The sequence below is a fragment of the Varanus komodoensis genome, unplaced genomic scaffold (genome assembly GCF_004798865.1).
Source record: "Varanus komodoensis strain SLA01 unplaced genomic scaffold, ASM479886v1 scaffold29_3, whole genome shotgun sequence".
In the NCBI taxonomy this organism is placed as follows: domain Eukaryota; kingdom Metazoa; phylum Chordata; class Lepidosauria; order Squamata; family Varanidae; genus Varanus; species Varanus komodoensis.
This window is the reverse complement of record NW_025335760.1, coordinates 992020-1015709: the sequence shown is the minus strand read 5'-3', so window position 1 is coordinate 1015709 and position 23690 is coordinate 992020. Positions and strand designations below refer to the sequence as shown.

General features: G+C 61.0%; 1 protein-coding gene across 1 annotated transcript; it reads right to left on the bottom strand.

Annotated features, from left to right (window-relative positions):
- Window positions 1–123: 123 nt before the first annotated feature.
- Window positions 124–621, bottom strand: LOC123026150 (transmembrane protein 229B-like). The gene has a single exon (XM_044435445.1). The coding sequence runs from the start codon at window positions 619–621 to the stop codon at window positions 124–126; it is 498 nt and encodes a 165-aa protein (XP_044291380.1).
- Between the last annotated feature and the right edge of the window lie 23069 nt (window positions 622–23690).

The window sequence follows — 23690 nt, the reverse complement described above, 5'->3', positions numbered from 1 at the left end:
GGTTCTGCAAGAGAGGAGCCGGGGCCGGACCAGCTGGCTTCCTTCCCCAGCCTGCGAGGGGACAGGGCTGCACTGGACGGAACCTGCCCCCCACGCCTCTCCTCCCTCCCCGGACGCGCGGGGTCAGTTCTGCTTCCGCTTGGCGCCGGGGCCGGGGCGCGCTGTGGGTGCCTCCCAGGTTGCATCCAGCCTGAGCCGGAGGGCGTTGCTGATGACCACCTTCTCCAGGAGGAGGGAGCCGAAGAACCAGAAGAGGCAGTACTCCAGGGTGACAAGCCCCATGAAGTTGTAGGGGAAGTGGCTGTAGTCCCAGGGACAGGCGCCGAAGCGGCGCAGCACGAAGCCCGTGGAGAACTCCCAGAGGTAGATGCAGAGGGTGTAGAGGACGCCGCGGGTCAGGAGGCCGCAGGAGGCTCCCAGCCGCACGTAGAGCCGCTCCAGGGCCAGGCTGCAGGTGCCGTAGATGAAGAGCGCCCAGACGCTGGAGACGCCCTGGAACCTCCAGTCCCGGTGCGCGAGGAAGGCGCAGAGGGCCGTGAAGAGCACCTCGCAGAGGTAGCCGTGGATGGCGTAGATGTACCAGCGGTACAGCGGGCTCAGGGGCTCCCCGGTGCGCCCCATCCCGTGGCCCGTGCGCAGCAAGCAGGACGGCCGGCCGGCCGGCGGTGAGCGCTGAGGACGCGCCTCCTCCGAGCTGCAAGCGAGATTGGGAAAGGCCACTGACACAGCGTTCGCTGGCCCCCCGCGAGGGGTGTCCCTCCCGCCCCCCTCTCATCTCGGCGGCTCTCCCGCGAGACAGGCTTGCGCAGGAGGGGCCCCGGAGCCAAGGGAGAACTCGGGTGCAGCTGGCCGCAGTCTCGGCCCTGCGGCCCATCTGCCACGGCAGGGTTCACTGCTGGGGATGAGCCGCGTTGCCCAAGGGGCTGAGAGCGGGCTTCCGGCGGCCAGGGCAAGAGGACCGGCGCAGGGTCTCTGCAGCAAGGCCGGGGGCGGCGTGGCAGCCGTTTTTGGAACCTTAACGGCGGTGTAAAGATAAATGGCCGTCCTGCAGTAACACGACGGGTGGGGAATTTAATGAAAAATTGGGTTTCGAAACAGGTGGCCTTCAGGCGTAATCCGTAGGTGGATAAATAGGTGGGTACATGGGGTGCCCTTGTTGAATTCTATGCATAATTTCGCTTCCCAACAGCAGAATGTTCTGTTATCTACCTGTGCAAGAGCTATCGTCTATATGTAACTGGTGTAATTGGTTTTTAACATTTTCACTCCAGAATTACAAGGTTGCTTTATCCGTCCTCTGCCTTTTCCCCTTCTCTAATGGTGCTGTTTGGTTGCTTTTGTATTGCGCCATGAAAAATAAATTCTTAACTCTGGAGCCCGTTTGCAGCTGGCCGGGAGGAGGAGTGGGGTCAAGGGGCACTTGACCAGCTTAAGCACAAGACAAATAACCATGAAGGAAAACCAAAGCAAGAAACACAACGTGAACAGGTTGGAATTGCAAAGCCAGAACGGGCCAGCTTAATGGCCAGAGCGTGATTAGAAATCAAGTGTCCGCAGGGCGGAGGAGGAAGAGCAGGTGGTCTCAGCCTGGCAAATGCCATGTGGATGCGGGGAAGAGAGTGCCAGGCACGGGGAACCACTGCGAGGAAGGCCCTTCCCCTTCCCCGTCATGCGATTGTGCCTCGTGGCACCCAGAAGATGGTCTCTGAAGCAGCTGAGGAAGAACATATGGGAAAAATGCTCTTCCTGGGTTATTCCCCCTGAAACCGGTCAAAAGCGGGGTACTTACTGCTGAACTAGCACTCCAGTTTTCTTCCTCAAAGCACCTTTTGCTCACCTGTGCAGACAGACGAACGACAAAGGAGGCAGAATAAAGCGGAGACAGGACAGGACACCTGGAATGCCTTCCTGGCTCTGGAAGGAACTGTTGCCTAGTGGTTGGAGTGGCATGAATTAATTCCCTGAAGTTTCCAGCTCCAGGGGAGGAGCATCTCTCAGTGGGCACTGCCTGTGCCGAAAAAGCAGGTTGGGCCCCCTGCTTTGCAGGTGAGTCACTCCTTGCCCCGCTTCTCCAACCCCTTGAGGCATTCTCCCTTTGCAGACGGCCATAATTAAATAATTAAATGCCATCGGAAGAAGAACCATTTCCGTTCTGCTCTTTATTACAGCCTGATGAACATTTGGCAAACCGAGCACTGATAAGTCAGCAGGCAGGATTCCTAGGAAGCCCGTGACCAGCACCTCTTCCCAGCTCATCCCTTGGCAGCTGAGCCGTCTCACTTCCGCTCTTCAGCAGCAGCCCGGCAGCCCTGGGGGTGCCCCCCCGCTCCGCTGTTCGGCTGATCCGATCCCAGCCTGGCCAGCGGATTAAGCTCCCACAGGCCAAGGGGAGCGACAGGCATCCAGCTAGCCTGCTGTGAGAACAGGCAGGTTTTCTGCTTTCTTTCCTTGCTCAAGGGAAGGGAAAGCACCGCTCGGAGAGAAAGAAAACACAGTTTCTGTGGTTAGAAATGTGACTGCAATTGGCCGAAGTCGATTTTATTTCCAAGAATCTCACCCACTGGGGAAAATGCCGTGGCGGAGGGCGGGCAGGACCCCTGACATAAAGGCCTCCTTAGTGACGATCTCTCGGCCAGAGCCCCTGCCTCAAAGCTCACACACTAGCCTCCCGTATGGGGCGGTTGTAGAATGAACGCTATAAAGTCCATGGAAGAATGTAAACATGCAGAGCTTCCACGGAAGGCGAATATTCCCATGGGGAGGAGCTGCGATGACAGAGGATCGACTGAGACCCGGATGGCAGTCGAAGAGTCTTTCCTGAGGACTAGCAGCACCGATGAGGCCATCCCGCCTTGGTAAGGTCGTTGCGGTGCCGTTTTATATCACCGTCGTCATCTTCCAAAGCTGACATGTGGGAAAAGCAAACAGAGCCCTCGAGTGCCAGCTACTTGCCCACATCTGTTTCGAAGGTTGGAGGCATCACACCATGGTGTTCTGGGAGAGGGAACTTGCCCTGGGCTCCCGCTTGCTGTAGAGGCAAGGCCAGCATTCCCGGGGAGCTGCTCGGAGGGCGCCCTCGGTCAGCAAGGCCAAAGAATCAGGTGCCCGATTATCTGTTGGTTAGTCATGGAGCCACCCCCACATGTTCCTCAGGAAATGCCACAAGCCGGCCAATTAAAACATGCCTCCCGCGTGGGTGAAGTGACACATCAGCCGGAATGTGGCAGTCGGCAGGTGCGCATCGCAAGGGCTCGGCCTGGGTCGAACGGCACTGCGTGTGCCCGTCGAGTGCTGGGCGACCCTGCAGGGCTGTTGTACGGCTCATGGGCGTGAAGCGCTGCGAGCCCTGGAGGAACCACGGCGGGAATCCGGCCACTGGGCCTAACCAGACACTCTCTGGGGCCCTATCCGCCGGTGAGGCCCTCCACGCCGTGCCTTCCGGAGAGAGGAGTTCCCACAGCCTCTGGTCGAGGATGACAGGGCTGCTGCCCGTTTTCCTGCAAAATAGGCGGACTGGAAAGGGCCGAGGCTGCACCCAAGGTCGGAAATGACCGAGAGAGTCAGGAAATGACGTGTGCGGCGTATGGGTAGTTTCACCCGGCGAGGCCTCCCGGCGAGGCTCCGGTCCATGAGCTCCTCGAGTCAAAGAGCTGGTAGCAATTTTGGGACGGAAGCGGACCTTGGAGGTCAGCACAGCGACTCGCCTTTCCAGGCAAGCGTGTTGCTGCTGCAGCGGCCCCATCCTCCGTTAAGAAGCGCCTGCGGGACGGGGGTGGCTCCGCTGGGAAGTGTCCTGCGCCCCCAACCCTCCATTTCCTCTTGCCTGGGCGAAGCGTCCCCAGCTCTTTCAGCCGGCTCTCCTAGGATTCGGGTTCCAGCCCTCGCCGGCCTGGCGGATCTCCCGCGGGCACCCCTTGTACGACGTGGGGGGAGCCCTCACCGGACTCGCGGTGCCTTTGGACCAGAGCATCACCCGGTCTTTCGCATGGCTCTCCAGGGGCTTGGACAGGCGCCTTCCCCAGCTCAACCGGGAGGTGCTGCCGGGGTCCGCGCCTGGGCCCCTCAGCCTCCGAGCACGGGGGCTGTGGCCTCTCTCCAGCGCCAGGCACGGGGCAGCCGGGACCCTCGGCTGGGAAGACGCCTCGTTGGACCCCATGGGCGGACCCCGCCTCGCCTCCTCCCCGAGCCTGCGAACGCATCGGGGTCCGCTCGCTCGGCACGGGGGTGGGCAGAGCTCAGGCCGGCTCATTCTGCTCGAGATCCACCGATGCAAAAGGCACAGACGGAGAAGAAAAGGGTCCTCTCCCAGTACCAGAAACAACCTGAGCTCACAAAGGGCTTGCGCACGGAAGTCTCCCGGCGGAGCCCCAGCGTTCTGCATGTCAGCCGCCTAATCCGTCGGGGCAGTTGAACAACCGGGCAGCCCAACCATTGCCGATCCCCTCCAGGTCACGCAGAGACCGACTGGGAGCTCCCCGTACCCCCCCATCTAGAAGGGTCGGCACATTGTCCTGTGCTCATCGGGCCGAGAATCGGAGATGGGGCGACACCTGGAAACCGCCCTTTGCGAGCGCTCCTGGGCCCAGGTGTCCCACGAGCAGCCGAGAGTTGGCATCGCACGGTCGGCCTTCCCCGCCTCCTGGACAGCCGCCGCCACGGAGGCGAGCTCTGCCCCCGTGCCCCCCAGCCTCCAGCTGGTCCCACACCGTGACGCGCTCCCGGCTCACCTGCTGCCTCCGCGAGCTGCCGGCTCCCTCCGGGGGGAGCGCTGCCAGGTGGGCGCTGCCAGGCGGGCGGTGCTGGCGGCCGCGAACTGGGAGGCTTCATTTGGGAAGTGCTTGTTTTATTCAGACTCGCCTGCCGCACTTGACGGCCGAGGGCGTGGGACGGATCTCTCTCTGCCATGGCAGGGCCCTCCCCGGTCCCCGCAGCAGGGAGGATGCGGAAGGGTCTGGGAGCAGGAGGTTCCCGGGAGGCGCGAGGCACCCCACCGCTGGGGAGTCGGCCGGCGGGGCCCAAGCGACAGGCCGCTTTGCACGTGCCACTTTCGGTGTGTGCCGGGAAGGCCCTCTCGCCCGCTGTCAGGACGGGCGTGTGCAGCTTCCCAGATGGCACGTGCTTCCGGCCTGCCCTGCGCAGGGCCTTGCTTTTCCTCGCTCTTCCGTCCCGAGTGCGGAAGGGCTGTGGGCCACCCGCCACCCCCGCTGGTGGAGCGTGCTGGCACGGGGCAGCGTGCAGCCGTGAATGGCCGCGGCTCGCGGGCGGTGCAAGCGCTAGGGGGCCTGTGTCGCGCCCCGGAAGAGGGCAGCGCGCCAGACCGGGCCCCAGAGGGAAGCCCGAGGCTGCCCCGGGAGCCGGGTTGCAAGGAGGCCGCAGGAGGGAGCGGCGCCTGCCCCACCAGCGCCGCAGCCCCGGCAGAGAGCCGAGGGCCCAGGTTTGGGCGAGGAGCTGCTGCTGCTCCCGGCTGCCGGAGCCGGCGATGGGGCCGGTGGAGCGGCTGCCCAGCCCGGCCCCTCGATCTCCACAGAGCTCCAGCAGAGCTTTCAGGGTTCTGGGGTTACAGCACAAGGCTTTTGCCCGCCTTGCCTTCCAGCTTTCCTTGCAGTCCTAGGCTCTGTTTGGGGCCACGAGGCCACCAAGAGGAGCGATCCCGGCAGGCCGCGGTCAAGGTCGGGACGGGCCCACGGGAGGCCGAGGCCTCCTCGCACGCTCCTCCGCGGCAGGCCTCTCCCTCTCGCTCTCTGCCGGGCAGTAGGCATCCGTGCACCTTTTCCTGGCACGGTGTGACCGCATCTTTTGCACACGCTGTGCACGGAGCGGATGCCACCTGCGCCCGGCTTCGGCATCGGTGCCCTGCCCTCTGGCGCAGCCTCCCTACCTGTGCCCTGTGCAGCCGCCTGCCTGGCCCGGGGGGGGCTGCTTCCCCCTCCGGCTGCCCGCAGAGGTCCTCCCGCCGGCCAAGGAACGCCCTTCCTGCTTCGTGATGCTCTGGCACGTGTGCACCCGGTTTCCTGGCCTGGCAGCATCTTTGGAAAGACGCGGTGAGATTCGTGAGCAAATGCAAAACCAGGGTGTCTCTTGGAAGGGTTTGCCCGTCTTAAGTCAGGCGACTCTCAGCTGCCGGTGCCCGGGAGCGGCAGCTGCTGGAGAAACGGAGCTTCTGGTGGCTTGAGAGCTACTATTAAAAAAAGCCCGAACTGAGACGGTACCCCAGACTATATCACACCATGAACTCTATATTGCCTCAATATTAATCTCAAAATACAGTAATTAGAAGCAAATGAAGACGAACGAAGACAAACTTAACATGACAGTTTTATTATAAAAACAGCTTTGAGAATGCAGTGTGCAATTTAAGTTAAGTGGCAGCCAATAAACTTTTCAACTTACTAAACTTCTCTATTATAGATATTTTTGACTTCAAGCTATGCTTACTCGGGACCAATTTTGGCATACTTGAGGTTGGGAGAGAACACAAAATTTGAGTAACAATATATCCCAACCAACAGGTCTGTTTACACACGGTGAACTGGTGTGCGACGCGTGGGCTTATTCGTGGCACGGGCGCGTGGCAGGCCAAGTTTAAACTTACATTTCCACTAGAAATTGATTATATTTTGTGTATTATTCCTTCGATTTTTTTCCAGTTGCCTGAATTCCGGTTGGAGGAGAGTCTAGTCTAGTCTACCGCCTTCCTCTCGCTTCGCTTTCTTGCAGCAAAGGGGCTTCCGCCACTCTGCTTGCAGCCTGTGGAAGTGGCAGCCACCCCTTCCACGTCTCCCTGCGGCCGAACTGATGGAGGGAGGAATCGATCCAGATGTGCATTGCTCCTGGGGGAAGGGGGTGTCCGCTCCCCCCCGCAACACCCCCAGGGCATCGCCACCGCCAACCCCTGAGGGCGAAGAAGCCGCTTTTGTGGGGCGTATGCTGAGCCGCTCTTTCCTCTCCCAAGCTCCTGCTCCCTTAATTTCTGCCCGTCGGCTCTTTTAGGAAGCGGCATTAACTGCACGCATAGCTGGGCGCTGGCAGGGTCTGGTTGCTTCGAGAGCGAGCCGCACCTGCCCCGAGCCCGCAAACCCTTGTTGCTTCGAAAGAGCTTCGCCTGCCTTTCAGGGCACTTCTGAGCGCTGCTCACATGGCCACTTCCAAGCCTCGTTGTCGTCCAGTCGCACCGTCGTGCCGACTCCTTGTGACCCCACGGACCACGGCACGCTGCCCCCCCGGTCCTCTACTGCCTCCCAGAGTTCACCCAAATTCACGTGGGTGGCATCCGTGGCACTCTCGGCCACCTCACCCTCCGCCACCCCCGTCTCCAGTCGTTCCCAGTGAGGCCTTCCTTTGCTTCAGGGGGCCACCAGTGTGAACATAAAGTCAGAATGTTTTTCTCCTAAGGAGCAGCTGCGGAGCTGGAGGCTGGAATAAAGGTGCGTTCAAGATTGCTGGAAAAGCTAGCAGGGAGTTCCAAAGATGTGGGGACACACGGAGAAAACCCTGTTTCTGTTACCAGCCAGGCGAACGGCTCTGATGGGGAAGTCAGAAATCGGGGCTTCCGACCCTGATCGCGATGCCTGGGCAGCCCGTACAGGTACCGGCAGTCCGTCAGATCGCCTCCTAGCAGGGCTCCTGTTGCTCAAGCACCAGCTGCTCTGGAACAGGAAGGGAGGAGCCCTTGGCCAGAGTTCCTGCTACTCTTGCTGTGAAAATAGCCCTGCGCTGCAAGGGCTGGCGCAACAGACAGGAATTCGGCAGGCGAAGCTCTCTTCCTTCATGGCATCTCCACGCTGGGCAAAAGGGATGCCGAATGTTTGTCTCATAAAGCTGCTAGTAGAAACGAAGCCTGAGCGGAGAGAAGGCTATGGGAACCTTGCTTCTGGGCATGTGCAGACTGCCCAACTCTAAGGTACTGCCAAACATCCGGGATTGGGGTGGCAGTGCCCGGCCTCTTACGGGTGGCCCTCATGGCAGACTCGAAGGTGGGGGCTTTTTGGACCTGCTCGAAGCTCCAGTGCCAGCGATGTGGCCTTCCCACCACCTGCAGAGGCCCAGCCAGCGGGCCAAAGCCTCCGCTTCCATGTCCTTCCCTCCGGAGCCTGTTCTCAGCATCTCCTGCCGTTCTTGGCCGCAGGCGGCAGGCTGAAGGGCTATTTGATCAGGCCCGACAGGTAAACATTTTAATATTAAGGAGCGTCGAGTTTGGACAAGGAGCCTGGAGTGTTTGCTTGCAGAGGAGCCAGGCAGCCACTCGAGGCTTGTGACGCGGGCGCCCAGCCCTCCCTGAGGCGCCCGGAGACCGAGAAGTCGGCCACGCGATGCTGAAGGCCCCTCTGCTTTCAGGAATGCTCCATGCAAACAAGGTACGGCTCTCATCCCCGCGGCTTATGCAGAAACAAAGGGGCACTCTGAGCTTTCCCACACTAGCCCACCTCCGCTTGGTTCTGGACCACTGCCTGGATTCAGAAGCTCTTCTTGTTTGCTCAGCCTTTCAAGGAAATACTCACCAATTTTTCACTGTTTCTCCTAGAACAATGAGGTCTAGTAACTTGATTCCATCTATTAAAACAAACAAAACACAATGGGTGTCTGTAAGGATCCATGCAGCTCATGCCAACCTCCCATAGGTGCTATTCCCAGGCCTCTTTCTGGCTGACTGATATTCACCTGACAAGCTGCCTGCATTAACTTTAATTGGGACTGAGTCAGATTGCTGATGTTGTGCAAATAAACAAGTCTTGTGGCATTTTAAAGTGGCCTTCGCCAACCTTCCAGATGCATTGGCTACAAGTCCCGTGGTCCTGCAACTAGGCCATCCTCTTTGCATCTCTAAAAACAAAGCAAAACAAAACAAAACTCACATGTTAAATGCGAAGATGCCCTGAACCCACAGCATTCGGAAAGGCTGATGGCAAATTCCGGTTAAGTAATCGATGGCTCGTCTCGGCCACATGAGGACCAGCCCCTGCGTGCGCAGATCAGCCCCCTGGTGCGATGGTGCCCGTGCCGTTAACGACTCCCTTGTGAGCAGCCCTTGGCAAGCAGGGCAATTCTCTGCGTTTCAGCTCCCTCGGATCTCAAGTTTACAGTCTCCACCACCCACCCTCTGAAGCTTGTGGGTGCAAATCTTCCAACGTGAGGTTAACTCTGAGGAGGATCCAGGGGCTGGAAATGGGACTCGGAACTGAACCCCGCAGAAGAAGCTGGGCTGCTTGCAAGAAGCAGAGAAGCGGGGTGTAAATGTAGTAACAGAACCCTATTTGTTACCGACCCCCAGTTTGCGAAAGGGAGGAGCGCTCTTCGGGCCCCATCCTGCGCTCTCGGAGCCCAACTCAGCTGTGGATCCACCCGGCGGTTGCTTGACGTAGCCCTCCTTCAGCTCATTTGCCGATCGGGATTTCATGCAGCATGTTCCAGGTTCCCCACGCCGGATTGGGATTTCATGGGGCATGTTCCAGGTTCCCCACGCCGGCGGGATTCTGTGCACCTCTGTCCTGTCCCCCCGACTCGCCCTTTTTCTAAGCTCGGCAGCCCCCAACTTGCCCCCTTTTCTCACTGCTCCAGCCTCCGAGCGCGGACTGGCATCTCCCGCACTTTCCCCAACTCGGCCGTCTCCTCTTGTTTAGCTGCCGGGGCCGGAGCCACACCGCAGATCAGTATACGGGGTGGCGATCTTAGCCAGTTTATTCTCGGTTCTTCAGTGCTTTTTTTGTCATAAAACACACCGGAATGGAGTTCCGGCACCTTTTTCCGACAGATTTTCCAAGTTTTAAAAGTAACTTTTGAAAATTTGATGTTTGGTCCGCGTGGATTCGAATTGCCCTGTCGAGCACAGCAGGTCGGCGGCAAAATCATTAAAACGGTGCATGCGGGCCGCTTGCGTGTCGAGTCCGATGCGTGCGCACCTCGTCCGCGCTGGTTGTGAGGGCGCTGCTCGGCTGGTGGTGCTGCTCGGCTTGTGACTGGCCGTGTGGTTGCGCGCTGAGTGCTTACTGCGGGTGGCAACCGTTATGTTTCGTTACACAACTGACGTGTGTGTGTGTGTACAGTGATTGACTATGTGCGAACAGTAAATAATTTCATGAGTTCCAGCACCGTTTTTCTTACAAAAAAAGCACTGCGGTTCTTTCCTAACGACGCCTGGCATGCAGTCGGCCTTCTTCGTGGCAGCTACGCACAGGGCTGCCCCCCCCCCCCCCCCCCCCGGATCCCTTCCTCGGCCCGACTCTGCCGGCTGAGCTCCCGCCTGCCCAGGCTCGCTCCATGCTCCCTCCTGAGGGTCCCTGCACGCTCGGCAGGACCGGGGCCGGACGGCCCTTCCAGCAGAGCACGCCCTCGAAGCACCTTCTGTTCTCTGAAAGGGAGGACTCTCCTTGGTGAAGCCTCGTGCGTGGGCTTCCCCGGAGATGCCCCCTGGATGTGTGGATTGGTGCGGGCACTGAGCGTGATCCAGTGGTGGTCCCCAGCCCTGTCCGTAGAGCCACGGCTCCACGGGGGGAAGCGGAAGTCCCGCTGCGTGGGAGGCCGTCCTGCAGCCGGGGAGGGATCTGGCGTCCGTGTGATCCGGCATCAGTTCCCAATCTCTCCACTAGGTAGCAGCACATCCGTGGAGGATCCCTTTCTGGCCCCGGCCGTCGTCCCTGGCCACACACACCCCGTCGGCGCTCTCCTGAGGGGCAGGTGAGGGCATCGTCTGGAGGGGAGGGGCAATAAAGAGCTGGAGTTTTGTGCTCTCACGCTTGCAAGGAGATACGGTGGTATGTTTGGGCTGGGCAGCTGCCCGTCCGTTCTGAGGCCGTGTGAGCAGGCCGTCTCTGGGACAGGAGAGGGAGCAGGTTCACCCCCCACCCACGCCCCTTCCTCAGCCCGGCTCGTCCTCCTCCAGGCCTCCCCCTCCAGGGATCCCCATCGGGATGAAGGGGACACTCCGCGGCTGTGCCCTCCTGCCGGTTTCTCCTGTTCTGGCGGTCTCCCATCTCCACTGCATGCACAAGCCCCAACCCGCCGCGCCATGTGCGGCCGCCGTGCGGCAGGGGTGCGAAAGGTGTGGCCCACGGGCCACAAGCGGGCTGCAGGCGGCAAGTCCCCACGCAAAGGGGGTGCTGCCACCTGGGGGCTCCTGAGCTCTGACCCGGCAGGAGAGCTGGCGGCTTGGGGTCGTGCGTGCTGCTGCCAGGCGCCTCGCCGGAGGGTCTGACCGGGGCTCCGCAGAGCCAGGTTCTGCCCGCGCATGGCAGGCCTCTGGGCCAGCCGTGGGCCTGGCCTGGGAGGCCTCTTTGGCGCTCTGTGCCCGGCGGACACTTGGTCAAGCCAGCCGGCCTCTGGGCCCCTTCCAGCTCTGGCCAACCCAAGGGGGGACGCCAGCTCCCGTGTGAGACGCTCCGGAAGCAGCCGGCCCTTTCCCATGGGCCTCGGCTATTCCAGCGAGTGCAGCATGTCACTCCGTCTGAGCCAAGTCTGGGACCAAAATAATTCCTTTATTTATATGTTTCTTTGAGCTCTTCAGTTGCTCAGCTTGTAAACTGTTGTTGGTTTTTCTTTTCCATACCAAAATTGGACATGGCGAGTGGGCCTCACGCAGGATGCCGCTGGCTCTGCCCCTTTCCCGGCTTTTCTCAGGCCAGTCGCTTTGACCTCCTCCAAGAAACGCCACCGGAACAAACAGGTAACAGGTAACAACAGGTAACGCACCAGCAATGCCAGAGCAAGAGAACAGCCAGGGCTGCGCTGGCTTGGCAAATGGCCAGCCCGCCCCCCCTTTTCCTGCAATATGTCCTGCAGCATTTCATCATCCCACCTGTTCAAGGGTGTGTTGTGCTGCACAGTTCGCTTCGACGCACGGCCTAGTTTGTCATCGCACGTCTTAAGTTACTTCAGGCTTGCTTGTCATCTCCCAGGGCTGGCTGCGAAGTTCAGCCCTTGCCCTGGGCTTCCAGTCCAAATGTGCAGTGGCACAAAAGGAAAGGGGAGGAGGGGGGAGGAGGAAAGAGGCAAGCTCGTCCGGCCACTGGTTCTTGGCCACACGGCCCTTCTAGGCGTGACTTCTGTCAGGGGAGAGCGAAGTTGGACCCGTGTCCGCTCCTTCCCTGGCCAATGGACGGGGCAGGGCGGGTCTCTTACATGCCGGGAGGCGGGCGGTGCTGCCTTGGTCCCCTCCCGGAGGGGTTGCCGAATTCCTCAGATTGATTTGTGGGTGCTGACGTTTAGAGGCACGCCTGCCGAAGGCTCCGGTTCCGTCCTTGGCGTGTCCTCTTCAAAGGATCCGGCAGGAAAGGCGCCCTTTCTTGAGATTCTGTAGAAGGGCTGGAAGACGGAGAGGGCCGGGACCGTGCGCCTCCCTCCGCCCGAGGGCCAAATTCAGCTCTGGCGACGCTCCCACGACTGCGTTCTGGCGGCAGCTGCGTCAGAAAGCCAAAGGCGTTGGGCAAAAGACCTGCCATGCCCCCGTCTTTTGGCTCAGAGGCTGCGACGCCAGCCCCGTGGCCCACTTAAGACTCGGGGAGCCTTGGTGGCAGGGTGGCCTCCCCGCACCCCAAGTCGTTGGCCCGGCAGTACAGAGGCCACGGGGCCTCTGTCGGCTCTGCGGCGGTAGCCTCTGCCACGCGCTCCGCGTGGACCTGCGGCTCAAGGACGGGACACGCCGCACCGCTCCTGGCCAGCTGGTGCTGGCTGCCCGCGTGTTTCTGAGCCCAGTTCAGGCTGCCAGTTTGAACCCACAAAGCCTCGTGTGGCTCCAGGCCCCCAGCACCTGGGGGGGGGTGCCTCTCTCAGCCGCAGTCTCCCTGGGCCCCCCAGGTGCCTCCTCGGGAGGAAGCTGGGCGAGCGGCCCTAGCAGAGCCTTCTTAGTGGTGGCTCCTGGTGAGGCCCACCTTCTGCCGGCCTTGTCACCCTTCCAGCACAGCGCTCAGGACTTCCCCATCTCACAGGCAGATGAAGAGGGGCAAGGTTTTGTTTATTGTTGATGACTGAAAATTGCTCAGATGTGGTGTGCAGTCTGTTTATATGTTTGCATGGAAACGGTTGTTAGACGGTGTATTTTCACAGTTTGCAGTCGTCTTAATGACCCAGAGAGCTTTGGCTGTTGGGCAGTACAGAGCCCAGCGAAGGAAGGAAATGAATGCATGAGAAGCCCTTGCACGTCTGAGAATGGGGAGAAGGGGGCCGCGCACGGGGCGGTTAGGGGAAAGGGGGGGGTGCCCCTCCGGGGAAGACCCAGGGGGCCAGGCTGGGGCCCTGGGCAGCCTGCTTGTGCCCGCGGGGAGTGGCTCAACAGCCCCACGATGAACCAGCCCGAGCCGGACTGTGCCAGCTCCGCGTCTTCAGAGTCCGGCCTCCCAGCAGGGATGCTGCGAGGGGCGAATTGCAGACCTCCGTGTACACTGCCCGGTCTTCGCTGGGAGAAGAGTGGGAGCCGGTGTTAATGGCAGCAGAGAGAAGGGCTGGGCCTGGCACCTGGATTTTCTGTGTGTGTATTATGTCTCGAGCCCGTCTTTTCTTGGGCAAGGGGCCCAAAGCAGGCACGGTATCCCCACAGGTAAGCTGAGAGCCAGCGACCCGCCCAAAGTTGTCCGGAGCACTGCCTGGCCCAGCGGGACCAGAACCGGGTCTCCTGGGCCCCAGCCGCTGCCCTGCGTCGCACTCGCTTCGGGCTGACGCCTGCCCAGGGGCCGCTTGGTCATGTTTCCCTGGTCCCGTCCAGCTTGGCCTTTAGCTGCCTCTTCGTCCCTGGCCCCTGCGGAGCGGGCCCTCCCATTGGTGCCCGATGGATCTGGGGTCGTGCCTCGTGGCCTGCCCGCGTCCCACCCAGAGCGCCCTCGCTGCGCCACGGCACGGGGGCTTGGGCGGCCCCCGTGGAGTTCGACTCCCGGTGGCGGTTTTCTGCATTCGGCAAGGCCGCCTGAACTACATGCTTCCGTTGTGCCCCGGGGAGTTTTCCTGGAGGTTTTCCCAGCCAGCCTGTGCCAGAGGAGGCGGAAAGGAGGCAGTGAGGTCTTTCAAGGAGTTCTGGGGCCCAGGAGGAGCGGCAGCGGAAGGAGAAGGGGGTGCCCCCACCTCCCAGAGGCCCCCTTCTCACTTGATCTTGCAGGTGGCGGCAAAGGCCGGCGTGGGGATTCCCAGAACCCGCAACAGGCCACCTGGCGTTGGAGGGGGAGCGGCGGGCGAGGGGGGACCGTGCGCTTGGCTCCGGGGCGGCAGCTCGAGCATTTGGGGAGGTGGGATGATGGCCCTTTTACGGGGCGCTTTTGCTTCTCTCTCTGCACTCTGGCCTCCCGCGAAGGTGTACAGTCACCAAGCCCGGCCCATTGCAGGCTCGCTGAGCAAGGAGTAGTGGCTCCCTCCCTGTTGCAGCCGTGGGGACTCACACCGCCCCCTTGGCATCCCCGTCTGGCCTTCTAGGGCCGCACCCCCTTCCTCTGCCCGAGGATGGTCTGGTGGTTTCCTGGCTGGTGCACAGGCTCCGTCCCCTTCTAAGGAGTCGAAATGCCACTCCTAGCAGCCCTGTTACAGGTAGGAAGTGCTTCAGAGTGAATGCAGGGGCCTTGCAGGTGTGTTTTGCTCCACCCCTTTTGGCCTGGGCCCGCCCACCGCCGGCCCCTCCCAGCGTCGGGCTGCAGAGGGTCCCGTACTTCAGCCGCCTGAGCGAGATACCTGTGGCTCTGCTCTCTGCAAGACGTGCTTGGCTGGATCGGAGCAAAGCTTGCCGAGTTCCATGTAAATTGCTGGCATCCAGGCAGGGAGGCCCGAAACCGGCTGCAGCGCCTGTGATGCACCTGTTGGATTGCAGCCTCCTTGAGGCTGGCGAAACTGCAAAGCCGCTGGTCCTCGGGACACGACGCACCACGCTGCAGGCGGGCCCCAGCGCCATGTCGCGGCCAACAGGTGGAGGGGCTCCCGGTGGCTCGGGGCCCCTCTGGCATGGCTCTCTTCCCCCCACACAGCGGTGTGTGTGTCCATTGCAGCAGTGCTGGGTGGCCACTGAGTGGAGCAGGCCTCTAAAGGAGGCCGGGAAGAAGTCTCCTCTGGGCACAACGGGAACCTTCTGTGCGGTGCAGCAGCTAGAAGGCTGGGTCTGGGCAGGGGCGGGGAGGTGGGGGGCGCACCCGCCAGGGAGGGCCCCGGAGCAGAGGCCGCGGGCCCCCAGTGCAGCCTTTTGCTGTTAGGAGTGGCTTGTGCATCCCCATTTAAAGAACCCCCCTGCAGTCCGAGCTCTGAACCCAGAGTCTGAAATGACTTCTGAGTCCACGACCAACCCAGGGACACGTCTGCACCCGATCAGTCACGGCCGAATTTCCACCGCAAGCGTCTTTCATGTAGATAAAGGCAGGGGGGGAACTCCAGTACCTCCCCCGCAAGCTCATCAGAGGGTCTTAGGACACGCTTAAATAAATAATTATGCTCGTTATTATAAATTAATAAGAACGCTCATTAGCCATTTTAGTTGTAAGTTGCCAGGGGCCTGGTTTTTCTAGAGAGATGTAGCTCCTCAAATTACCGATAAAAAGATATTATCCACTGATTAGAATAAAGAATCATTCCACTGTTCTTTAACTGGTGGATTTGGACCATCCTGCTGGCTGGGGAACGATGGGAGTTGCACTCCAACACATCTCCTTGGGTTCCGAGGGACAGAGACTCCTGCTTGTTTGACCCCAGGGGCTTCCAAATGCAAAGCAGATGCCCCTCACTGAGTTACAGCGCCTCACTTCCTTCACTGCAGGCAAAGCTCTCTGCATACACTCAGAGGCACTCTTTTACATCATGGGCTGCATCTTTCAGTATAATGGAAGTTTTCCCTCTGAGAGGAGGCTTTGTCTGGGCTGGGTCTGCGCTCGGGTGAACCCTCCAACGGACAAGCTGGGGCAGCTGAGGGGCAGGAGGGGGCCGTCGCCGAGCGTTTTCGCGTGTTCCCATGACATCGGGCTGCGAGTGAGTAATCTGACCGCAGGTCGCCTGTCAGAGCTGAGCCTTTAAAGGCAAAACATCCTTTTGTCCCCAAAAGGAAAAGGGCAGATTTAGTAGAATCCTGGTGGCTGGAAAGTTATTTCATCGCTAACAGGGTGGGAGCCCAGGGGAATTTATCTTTCTAATTTTGGGCAAAGAACGAGCTAAAATGGGGAAGCTGGTGTGGTGTGGCGAGGCGAGGCGGAGAGCGAGGGAGAAGTTGGGCTGTGAAGTTTTCAGATCTTGCATTCAGAAAGCATGAAGAAATCTTGACCCTTTTGTGACATGTCGGAGGCGCATGGAAACGCGTGGGGGCTGCCCCATTCTGTCTTGGGCTAAAAATGGGCCAGGCCAATTTCTGGCTCTTGGTGGTGGTCCGCTGATGAAGACGCAAAACGACAATGGGATGGAAAGCAGAAGCTGAAACAGACATGAAAAGCCTCAATTCCTTTTTCAGCAGATGCGGAGGCGACACTCACGGAAGTCCCATAAATTCAAAGCGGGCCGCTCCGTTTTAAAGGGGGGACCTTACGGATTTTGGAAAGTAGGCCGTGGATGGCACGGGAAAGCGACTCATTCTAGGGCACATCCACGTGTGCTAGACAGCAGCTCTCGTGGTTGATGGGAGTTGTGTTCCAGAATATCTGCTGGGTGGGGGAGGTTGGGGAAGGCGTTTCTAGCAGGCGGGTCCTGTCCGACTTCGAGTTCTGTCCTGAGAAAGCAGGACGCATCTTCTGAGTTGGTGCTTATCATTCACGTTGTATCAAATTTGCCCTTTAAAAAAATGAAAATAAAAACTGTTTTATTCAGTGAGACATTGTATTCAATGTCTCACTGAAAACAGGCTTCAGGGGGAATTCCAAGCAGGTAGACACACCCCAAATGCTCACCCAAAGCAGGAACCTGCTCACTGATAATTTGCCAATAATGTGGAATAATGGGAATACATGGAGAATTGGCTCCTGATGCCGGCTTCCGTTTTGCTGCCACAGGTGGGACACTGGCCCAGCCCGTGGCTCTTAGTCATGGTGGCGTAGGAGAACCTCCATGTTCAGAGGCAGTCTATCTCTACCGGATGCTGGGGAGGAAGTGCAAGGGATGGCGGGTGTCCTGCCTCCCTGGGGCTTCTAGGGGTGCCGTTGCGAGAAGCAAGGCGCAGGGCTTGAGAAATACGCTTTGCCCTGTCGTGCACGGTCCAAAGGCGGGAGGGCTTTCGCCCTGAGCCACGGCTTCTCTCCAGGCGTGGCGGAGCCCAAGAGTTGCCCCACCGACTTCAGGGCATGCTCCGCTCCACTCCTGCCGCTGCACTGAATGGGCCTCCTCATGCGCTGGCGCACCTGGAGCCTCGCGGGACGGACGGGGACCTCCGTGCGTGGCAGAAATGGAGCCAGCCGTGCGCCCCCTCCTCCTCCGCCACTCTGCTTCCCCTCCCCTCTGGCTCCCAAGGACTTACCCAACACGTGTTTTCTTTCAAGAGAGTAATTACTTTAAAAACTGGCCCCAGCGCATTCCTAAGCGCTGACTTCACAACGAAGCGCCGGAGAAGCCTAGGAGAGACAGCGGGAGCCGGTTTTTGAGGTCGCCGACCGGCGAGGATCTGTCTTGTTCTTCATTCCCAAACCCCGAAGCTGAGTAGACCTGCCCGTGGAAAGCTGTGCTCGTGACGCGTCGCGGGAGCAGCGGTGTGGGCTGGCGTGCCCCCTGAGCCCCGCTGTCTCGGAGCCGGGGAGCAGGGCCCGCGGGACGGCGGCCAGCAGGCAGCCGAGGCCAGCTCATGGTTGCCCCCGGGACCTCTGTCCTGCACCAGCCCTGCCGGAAAACGGTGGGAGCCACATGGGCTGCGCCGCCAGCGCCCTCCAGACATGCCTGCGCCATGCAGTTCTTAAGATCGTTTCGGCTTTTCCCGGTTGGCTCTAAGGACACTCGGACCCTTCAGACATACTCCGTTCCCGTGCTGTTTTGACCTTTTACGCAAGACATCTCTGCAGGTCTGTTTGCCAGCCTTTAGCACCACAAGACCCATGGTGCAGTGCAGTTTTGTGTGGTGCGAGAACGCTTTAAGGAGCGAGGATTTTAACAGGAAGCCAACCGCAGAACCCAGAATTTCGGCAAAGACATGAGGCACGGAAAGAATCGACTGCAGGGATCTTTTGCCGAGGAGTGGGAAAAGAACCAGAGCCACTGAGAGCCACTGGCTGGTCTTGGCCTGAGGATCCAGTCACCCGTGAAGCTCCCTGGGCAACTTGGGCCAGTCCGAAACTCTTAGCCCAACCTACCTCGCAGGGCTGTTGTGAGGATGTGACTGAAAATCATGCTGCCTTGAGTTCCTTGACAGAAGGGGCAGGAGATGACTATAGCGCATAAATGCATTAATTAAAAGGAGCACCAAGGCCTCGCGCGTGTCTGGCCTTTGGCGTGCGCGATGGGAGGCCGTGCCAGCGACGTGCCCAGCAAAGGCAGGGGCCCCACCGGCCTTTCCCACGATGGGCGCACAGCTTGGGACAAGCCACGGTGCCCCGTGGAAGCAGGAACCAGACACGACAGGCACCATGTGGGGCGGGCAGCTGCGCCCGGGCAGCCCGAGGCCACGCTCCACCAAAGAGCACACTTGGGGACGGTGCTGCGGCGGCGTGTGGGGCTGAGCACGAAAGGGTGGGGCCGCGAGTGCAAACCCACGGCTTCGTCTGGGTCACGGGGCCATTCTGTGCAGGTCTGGACGGGAGAAGGCCTCGCGCCTCCTGGCATTCCTCCACGGCCACGGCTGGGGCAGCGCGGCCTTTTCGGCTGCGGGACGGGGCTGCCCAGAAGGCCCGAGATCGTCCCCGGGTGGGTGGGGAAGGGGGTGGGGCCAGCGAAGGGGCGGGGCTCCCTGGGGCCCCAGGGACCAGAGGCCCCAGCCCTGGGCGTCCGCCTTGGGCTTCCGTGTGCGTTCTGCTGAGCTGCCTCGTCTGGCCACTGGCTTCATTCCAGGGCCAGCGCCCGGGAAAAGCGGCAGCCGCAGCAGCTGGTGCCCCCGTGTGCCCCGCACACCCGGCGTGACGAAGAGTTTTGTGCGATGCTTAACGTTTGCACGCCACACGCCGCCGGAGTCAGAGCAGAGCAACCAGGCCTCCTCGCCCCCTCGGCCGCTGCTTCTTGTCCGGAGACCGGCTTTCCTCGGAAAAGCAGCGCAGCAGAAGTCTGCCGAGCCCCTCCTTGGAGCCGGATCTGGGCTTCTCCAACGCCCTTAAGCGAGAAACCAGGGCTTGTTCCAGCCAATTTGCTAATTGTTCCCAAATGGTTTATAAATAGCTTTGCAGTGTTGCGTTTGCCACGAGCTCAGTCCTTCCTTCGCTCTCTGCCCTGGGATGCGATGCCTCCCACAGAGGAAAGTTTTCCCGGTTCTTGGCCTTTGGTTGCTGTCGTCCTCATTTCTGATAGCTGCAGAGAAACGCAAAGTATACAGCAAGTCCTGGACAATAGTTCCAGTAACACACGGAGCGCTTCCCGAGACTCATGGGACCCTGAGCCCACTCGGAGGGCTCGGCCGTGCCCGGGGCCCCTGGATGCAAATCTGTACAACTCTTAAAATCTATCGACACGAGTATAGACCCAACTACTGGGGCGGCTTTAGTTTTCACAGGAGGCAAAGGCAGCCAGCTTTCTCATCCAAGTCAATGAAGCACGTTCCCCGCCAGGGTAGTGCTTGTGCAGGGGATCCTTCAGCTGGAAGGCCACCCTTCCCCCTGCAGCTGCAGTCCTCCTGGACGGGTGCCCCCTGTGTGGCTCTCGCGCTGCGCGGGACACCCGCCGTCAACACGATCGCACGCGTGGGCCCGTGGAGGCGACCACCACCGAGCAGGGCTCCTCCGCCTGCCGTCCTGCCCGCGCCCCGGGCTTGCCTGCTGCTTTTCGCTCACCTGCCGGTTCAGGTGGGCGGTCCTTTGCCCTAAGGCAGGGGCCCAGAAAACCCCCCAAGCAGGCCGAGAGGGTGGGGTGGCCCTCCTCTCCTCCGGTTTGCGATTCAGAGACTGGCCCTTCTAAACATCAGAGCTGTACCGCGCGATCACAACTCACGGGCGTCAGCGAGGTCTCCCGCGAAATTGTCCCGCTCTTCCCCTCCATTTTGTAAAGCTGCCCACGCCCGATGCCAGAAGGGCCTGGGGGGGGGGTCTGTCAGTCACTCGGCGCAACCTGCCGAAGGAGCACCCTTTGACCTGCCCCCAGCCAAGCCCAGCTAGCGTGAAGGAGGGCCGGAAAGATGCTCTCCCCGCGTTCCCCAAACACCATTCCCAAGCTCATCTGCATCGTGTCTCCCCTCCGCCCACGGGTCACAGAGCATAGAATAATCGAGCCGGGAGGGCCAAGAAGGCCCGCGGGTCCAGCCCCCTGCTCAGCGCAGGGCCCCCGTAGCCCGTCCCTCTCCGGGCTGCCCAGCTGCCTCCTGGATGCCTCAGGTGGGAGAGCCCCCCCCCCCCCCCCCAGGGGTTCCATTTGCTCTGGCAGCCAGGACATTCAGCGTGGCTTCTCCCTAAACTAGAGGGCTTTCATCGCCACCGCCAGGCGTCTCCGGTGGCCCTTTGGTGAGGTTGCCCAGCCGGGAGCATCCTGCCGGGGTCCGTGTTCCCCTCTGCAGCCCTGGAGCAAATACTGGCTCCCTGGCCCCCAGAGCCAGAAGCTGAGTAACGGAGGCCGGTGTGGTCGCCCCTCAGTCAGCCAGCGGTTTGCAAATCACCCCTAGATTCTCCTGCCGCGCTGCAGGAAGTGAGCGGCACCCAGGAGCAGGCCGGCGGCGAGTTCCACTCTGCTCCCTTCTGCTACTCGGAACAAATTTCCGGGCGGACGATTCTGCCTTCTCAGCATATGTCTTTTGCAGCTGGCACTGGCTAGTGGGTTCTGGGGTGGTGATCCACAACAGACAGGCTGCGCCCTCGATCTTTCCACCAAGCGGCCAGCGGTGGCCCCTGCGTTAGCCAGCACCAGTTGCAGAAGTTCCTCTTCCTCCTCTTACTCTCTGGTGGAAAACGGGCTTGGAGCGATGAATCGGGCCTTTGTGCTTCGGCAGGGAGTGGCCGTGCCAGCCGGGAAGCACCGAGCGTTGCTAGGCGATGGGGGGAGGCTGCTGCGGCGTGCGGCGTCGCAGCCTGGACCCGCGGCAGAGTCTTCCTCGGCTCGCCGCGGGGGCCCCGCTTGGAGCAAAGCTCGCCGGGGCAGGTCGGTGAGGCCGGCGGAGCATCGTGCGGAATCTGTGCGGACAGTCCCTGCCCGAGGTTTACGGTCGAAGAGACGCAGCACCAAAGGCACGTGGCTTGGGCGGGCAGAGGATGGAAACACGCCGAAGCACTGGTTCTCCGTGACGAAAGCCACCGCCGCTCATCTTTCCTGCGCTGCCTTCTCTTCCCTGCCTCCTCGCCCCGAGATTGCGCACTGCAGGGCGGCGCCCGGTTACGCCAGGTGTGCCAGAAATCGCGTTCGGCAACAAGGAACAGGCGTTCAGCCCACCCTCTTCGGTGCTCCAGTTTGGATGAACATCCGACGTCGGAGTCGGCAACTCTGGCATTCTGACAGCGGCCCTCCAGCCCCGCTCCTCGTCCTCCCCATGGTCTCCCGCTGTGTCAAGCGCATGTGCACTGGGGTGAACTGGGAGCTTCCATGTGCTTCCTGCAAGGGTGGCCCCCCACGGACTTGCTTTGGCAGGAGCCAAATCCCAGAAAGCAGCCACTGAGTGGCAACGCTCCCGGCAGGGTGGGGTGCTGGGAAGGTAACGGCTGGGCGTGGGTCGGGCCCACGTCATCAGAGCTGTCACGAAGGGGATGGGAAATTCTATCATCAGCAGAGCAATGCTGAAACGGGCGCGGAGATGCTAAGCGAGCACCGATGTGGAGAACGCCGGGCTTCCTTTCCTTCGCTTGATCTGGTAGGTCCGGCGGTGGGGAGGAGAAACCCCAAGGCCTGGCCTTCGCTCGCTGCTGCTTTGTTTGCCGTGGCTTCCTTTCCATGCGAACTATTTTCTCCCACGCAATGTGCCTCTGTGTGTGTGAGTGTGTGTGTGAGTGTGTGCGCACACACACACACAAGCGAAAGAAACGGGCCCAGCTCTACGCATTCCCTGATCCATCTGGAACCTATTTATTTTTTCTTCTGCAGCAGAGGCCCGCAAGAGCCATCGCCTTCCCGAGAACATGGGGTAGGGAGTCAGTTGGCCAAACTTTACTCCGGCTTTGCCGTGCCAAAGGGCAAAGGCCTGGATCCAAAGAGCGGCTTGTTCTCATGCCAAGCGGCTTGTGCTAGCCCAGCGAAGTCACTGTGGCCCTTCCCTCAGCAGGCCCACCCTGACCCCTGAGCCTGTTCCCACCCCAGAGCCCTCCCCTTGCCTCGGCCCCCTGACCCTGGCCATGAGGAGCCGCTTCCCCCCGGGAACTGGGCGGGGGGCCTGGCTGGCTATCCTGAGAGCTGGCACTAGCCGGGCCAGCCGTGCGGAGGCTGCACCGGCAGGGAAAGGCTGGGGAAGGGCATCCCGGTGGGCACAAAGAGTGAACAAAGCAGGTAGGTTCTGGGGGGCAGGAGAAGCCCCCCAGGCTGCTTCAGGAATGGGGATGGTGTCACCTGGAATCGCCCCTCCACAGCCCCCAACTCAACAGAGAAACTGGGAGAGGCACCCCCTGCCCAGATCTCTCACTTCTCTTTCCACCCAACTGAGCGACCGTTTTGGTAGGCCGCCCCCCCTTCCGCAGAAGCACCCAGGGTGTTGATGAGGGTATGTGATCCTCACTGCACCCAGTTCAGGCAAGGCCTGTGCTAGGCGCTCGCTGCAGCTGAGTGATAGACACGCAGGGACGACCCACAGGGAAGTCAAAGCACTGCCCAGCCGGTTCTGGAAAATTCCAGGCGCAGGAGCCGCTTGGGTACCGTGGCCCGGGGAGCTCCTGCATTAGGGCAACGTGGACACTGGCTGTCAGTGGTGAGCACTGACCACTCTGCACGTGGCCAGAGAGCCCTTTCTTATGACACAGCTCAGGGCGGGGGCTTGGGCATGGAAGGAACGTTGGGCTCTGATTAACACCCGAGTGGAAGTGAAGGAAAGAGCCTGCCTGCAGCTCCAGTCCAGGAGTATCTGAAAATAGTAATACAGAACAGGGCTTCTGACCACAAGCAGAGTGCATTTCGCACCTCATGAAGCAGCCGGGTGCACTGGGGGTGCCGGAGACTGGCATTCCTCCCAGGCAGTGCTTGATTTCAAAGAAGTGCGGGGGCCAAACTAGTTCGGGAAGTTCCCCTTGGACTGTCCCAGGGCAGAGGTGCGAGGGTGGAGGGGCGGCCGCTGACTGGGCGCTGCGCTTTGCACATGCTCGGGGAAAGCCTTGCCCCCTCCCCCCACGCGTCCCGGGGCTGCGTTGGGCAGGGCAGGGCAGGGCAGGGCAGGGCAGGGCAGGGGTGCGCTCGCGCGCGCGCGGGGGCGGCCGCTGGCCCCGCCAGGCTCGGGGGACCCGCACGCGCGCTTCGGGAGCGCCCCAGCGCCGCCGGCCCCCGGGGCGGGAGCGCGCTTTAAATCCCGCTCGGCGGCCCGGGAAGCGGGGCGGGCCATTTGACACCGCCTTTGATCAGGAAGCGCGGAGCGGCTCCCAAGGAGTTAAGGCCCCCGGCAGGCGCGTCTGCCCCCGAACAGGAAACTCCTGCAGCAGCGAGTGTGGGAGAGTTTCCCCCTCCCCTCCATCGCTCCCCCCGCCCGCCCGCCCGCCCGCCCGCAACATTTCCCCTTCCACCCGCCGCCCGCGCCC

Excerpts from the sequence above, each read along its gene's own strand:
- LOC123026150 (XM_044435445.1), bottom strand. The coding sequence starts at position 621 with ATGGGGCGCACCGGGGAGCCCCTGAGCCCGCTGTACCGCTGGTACATC.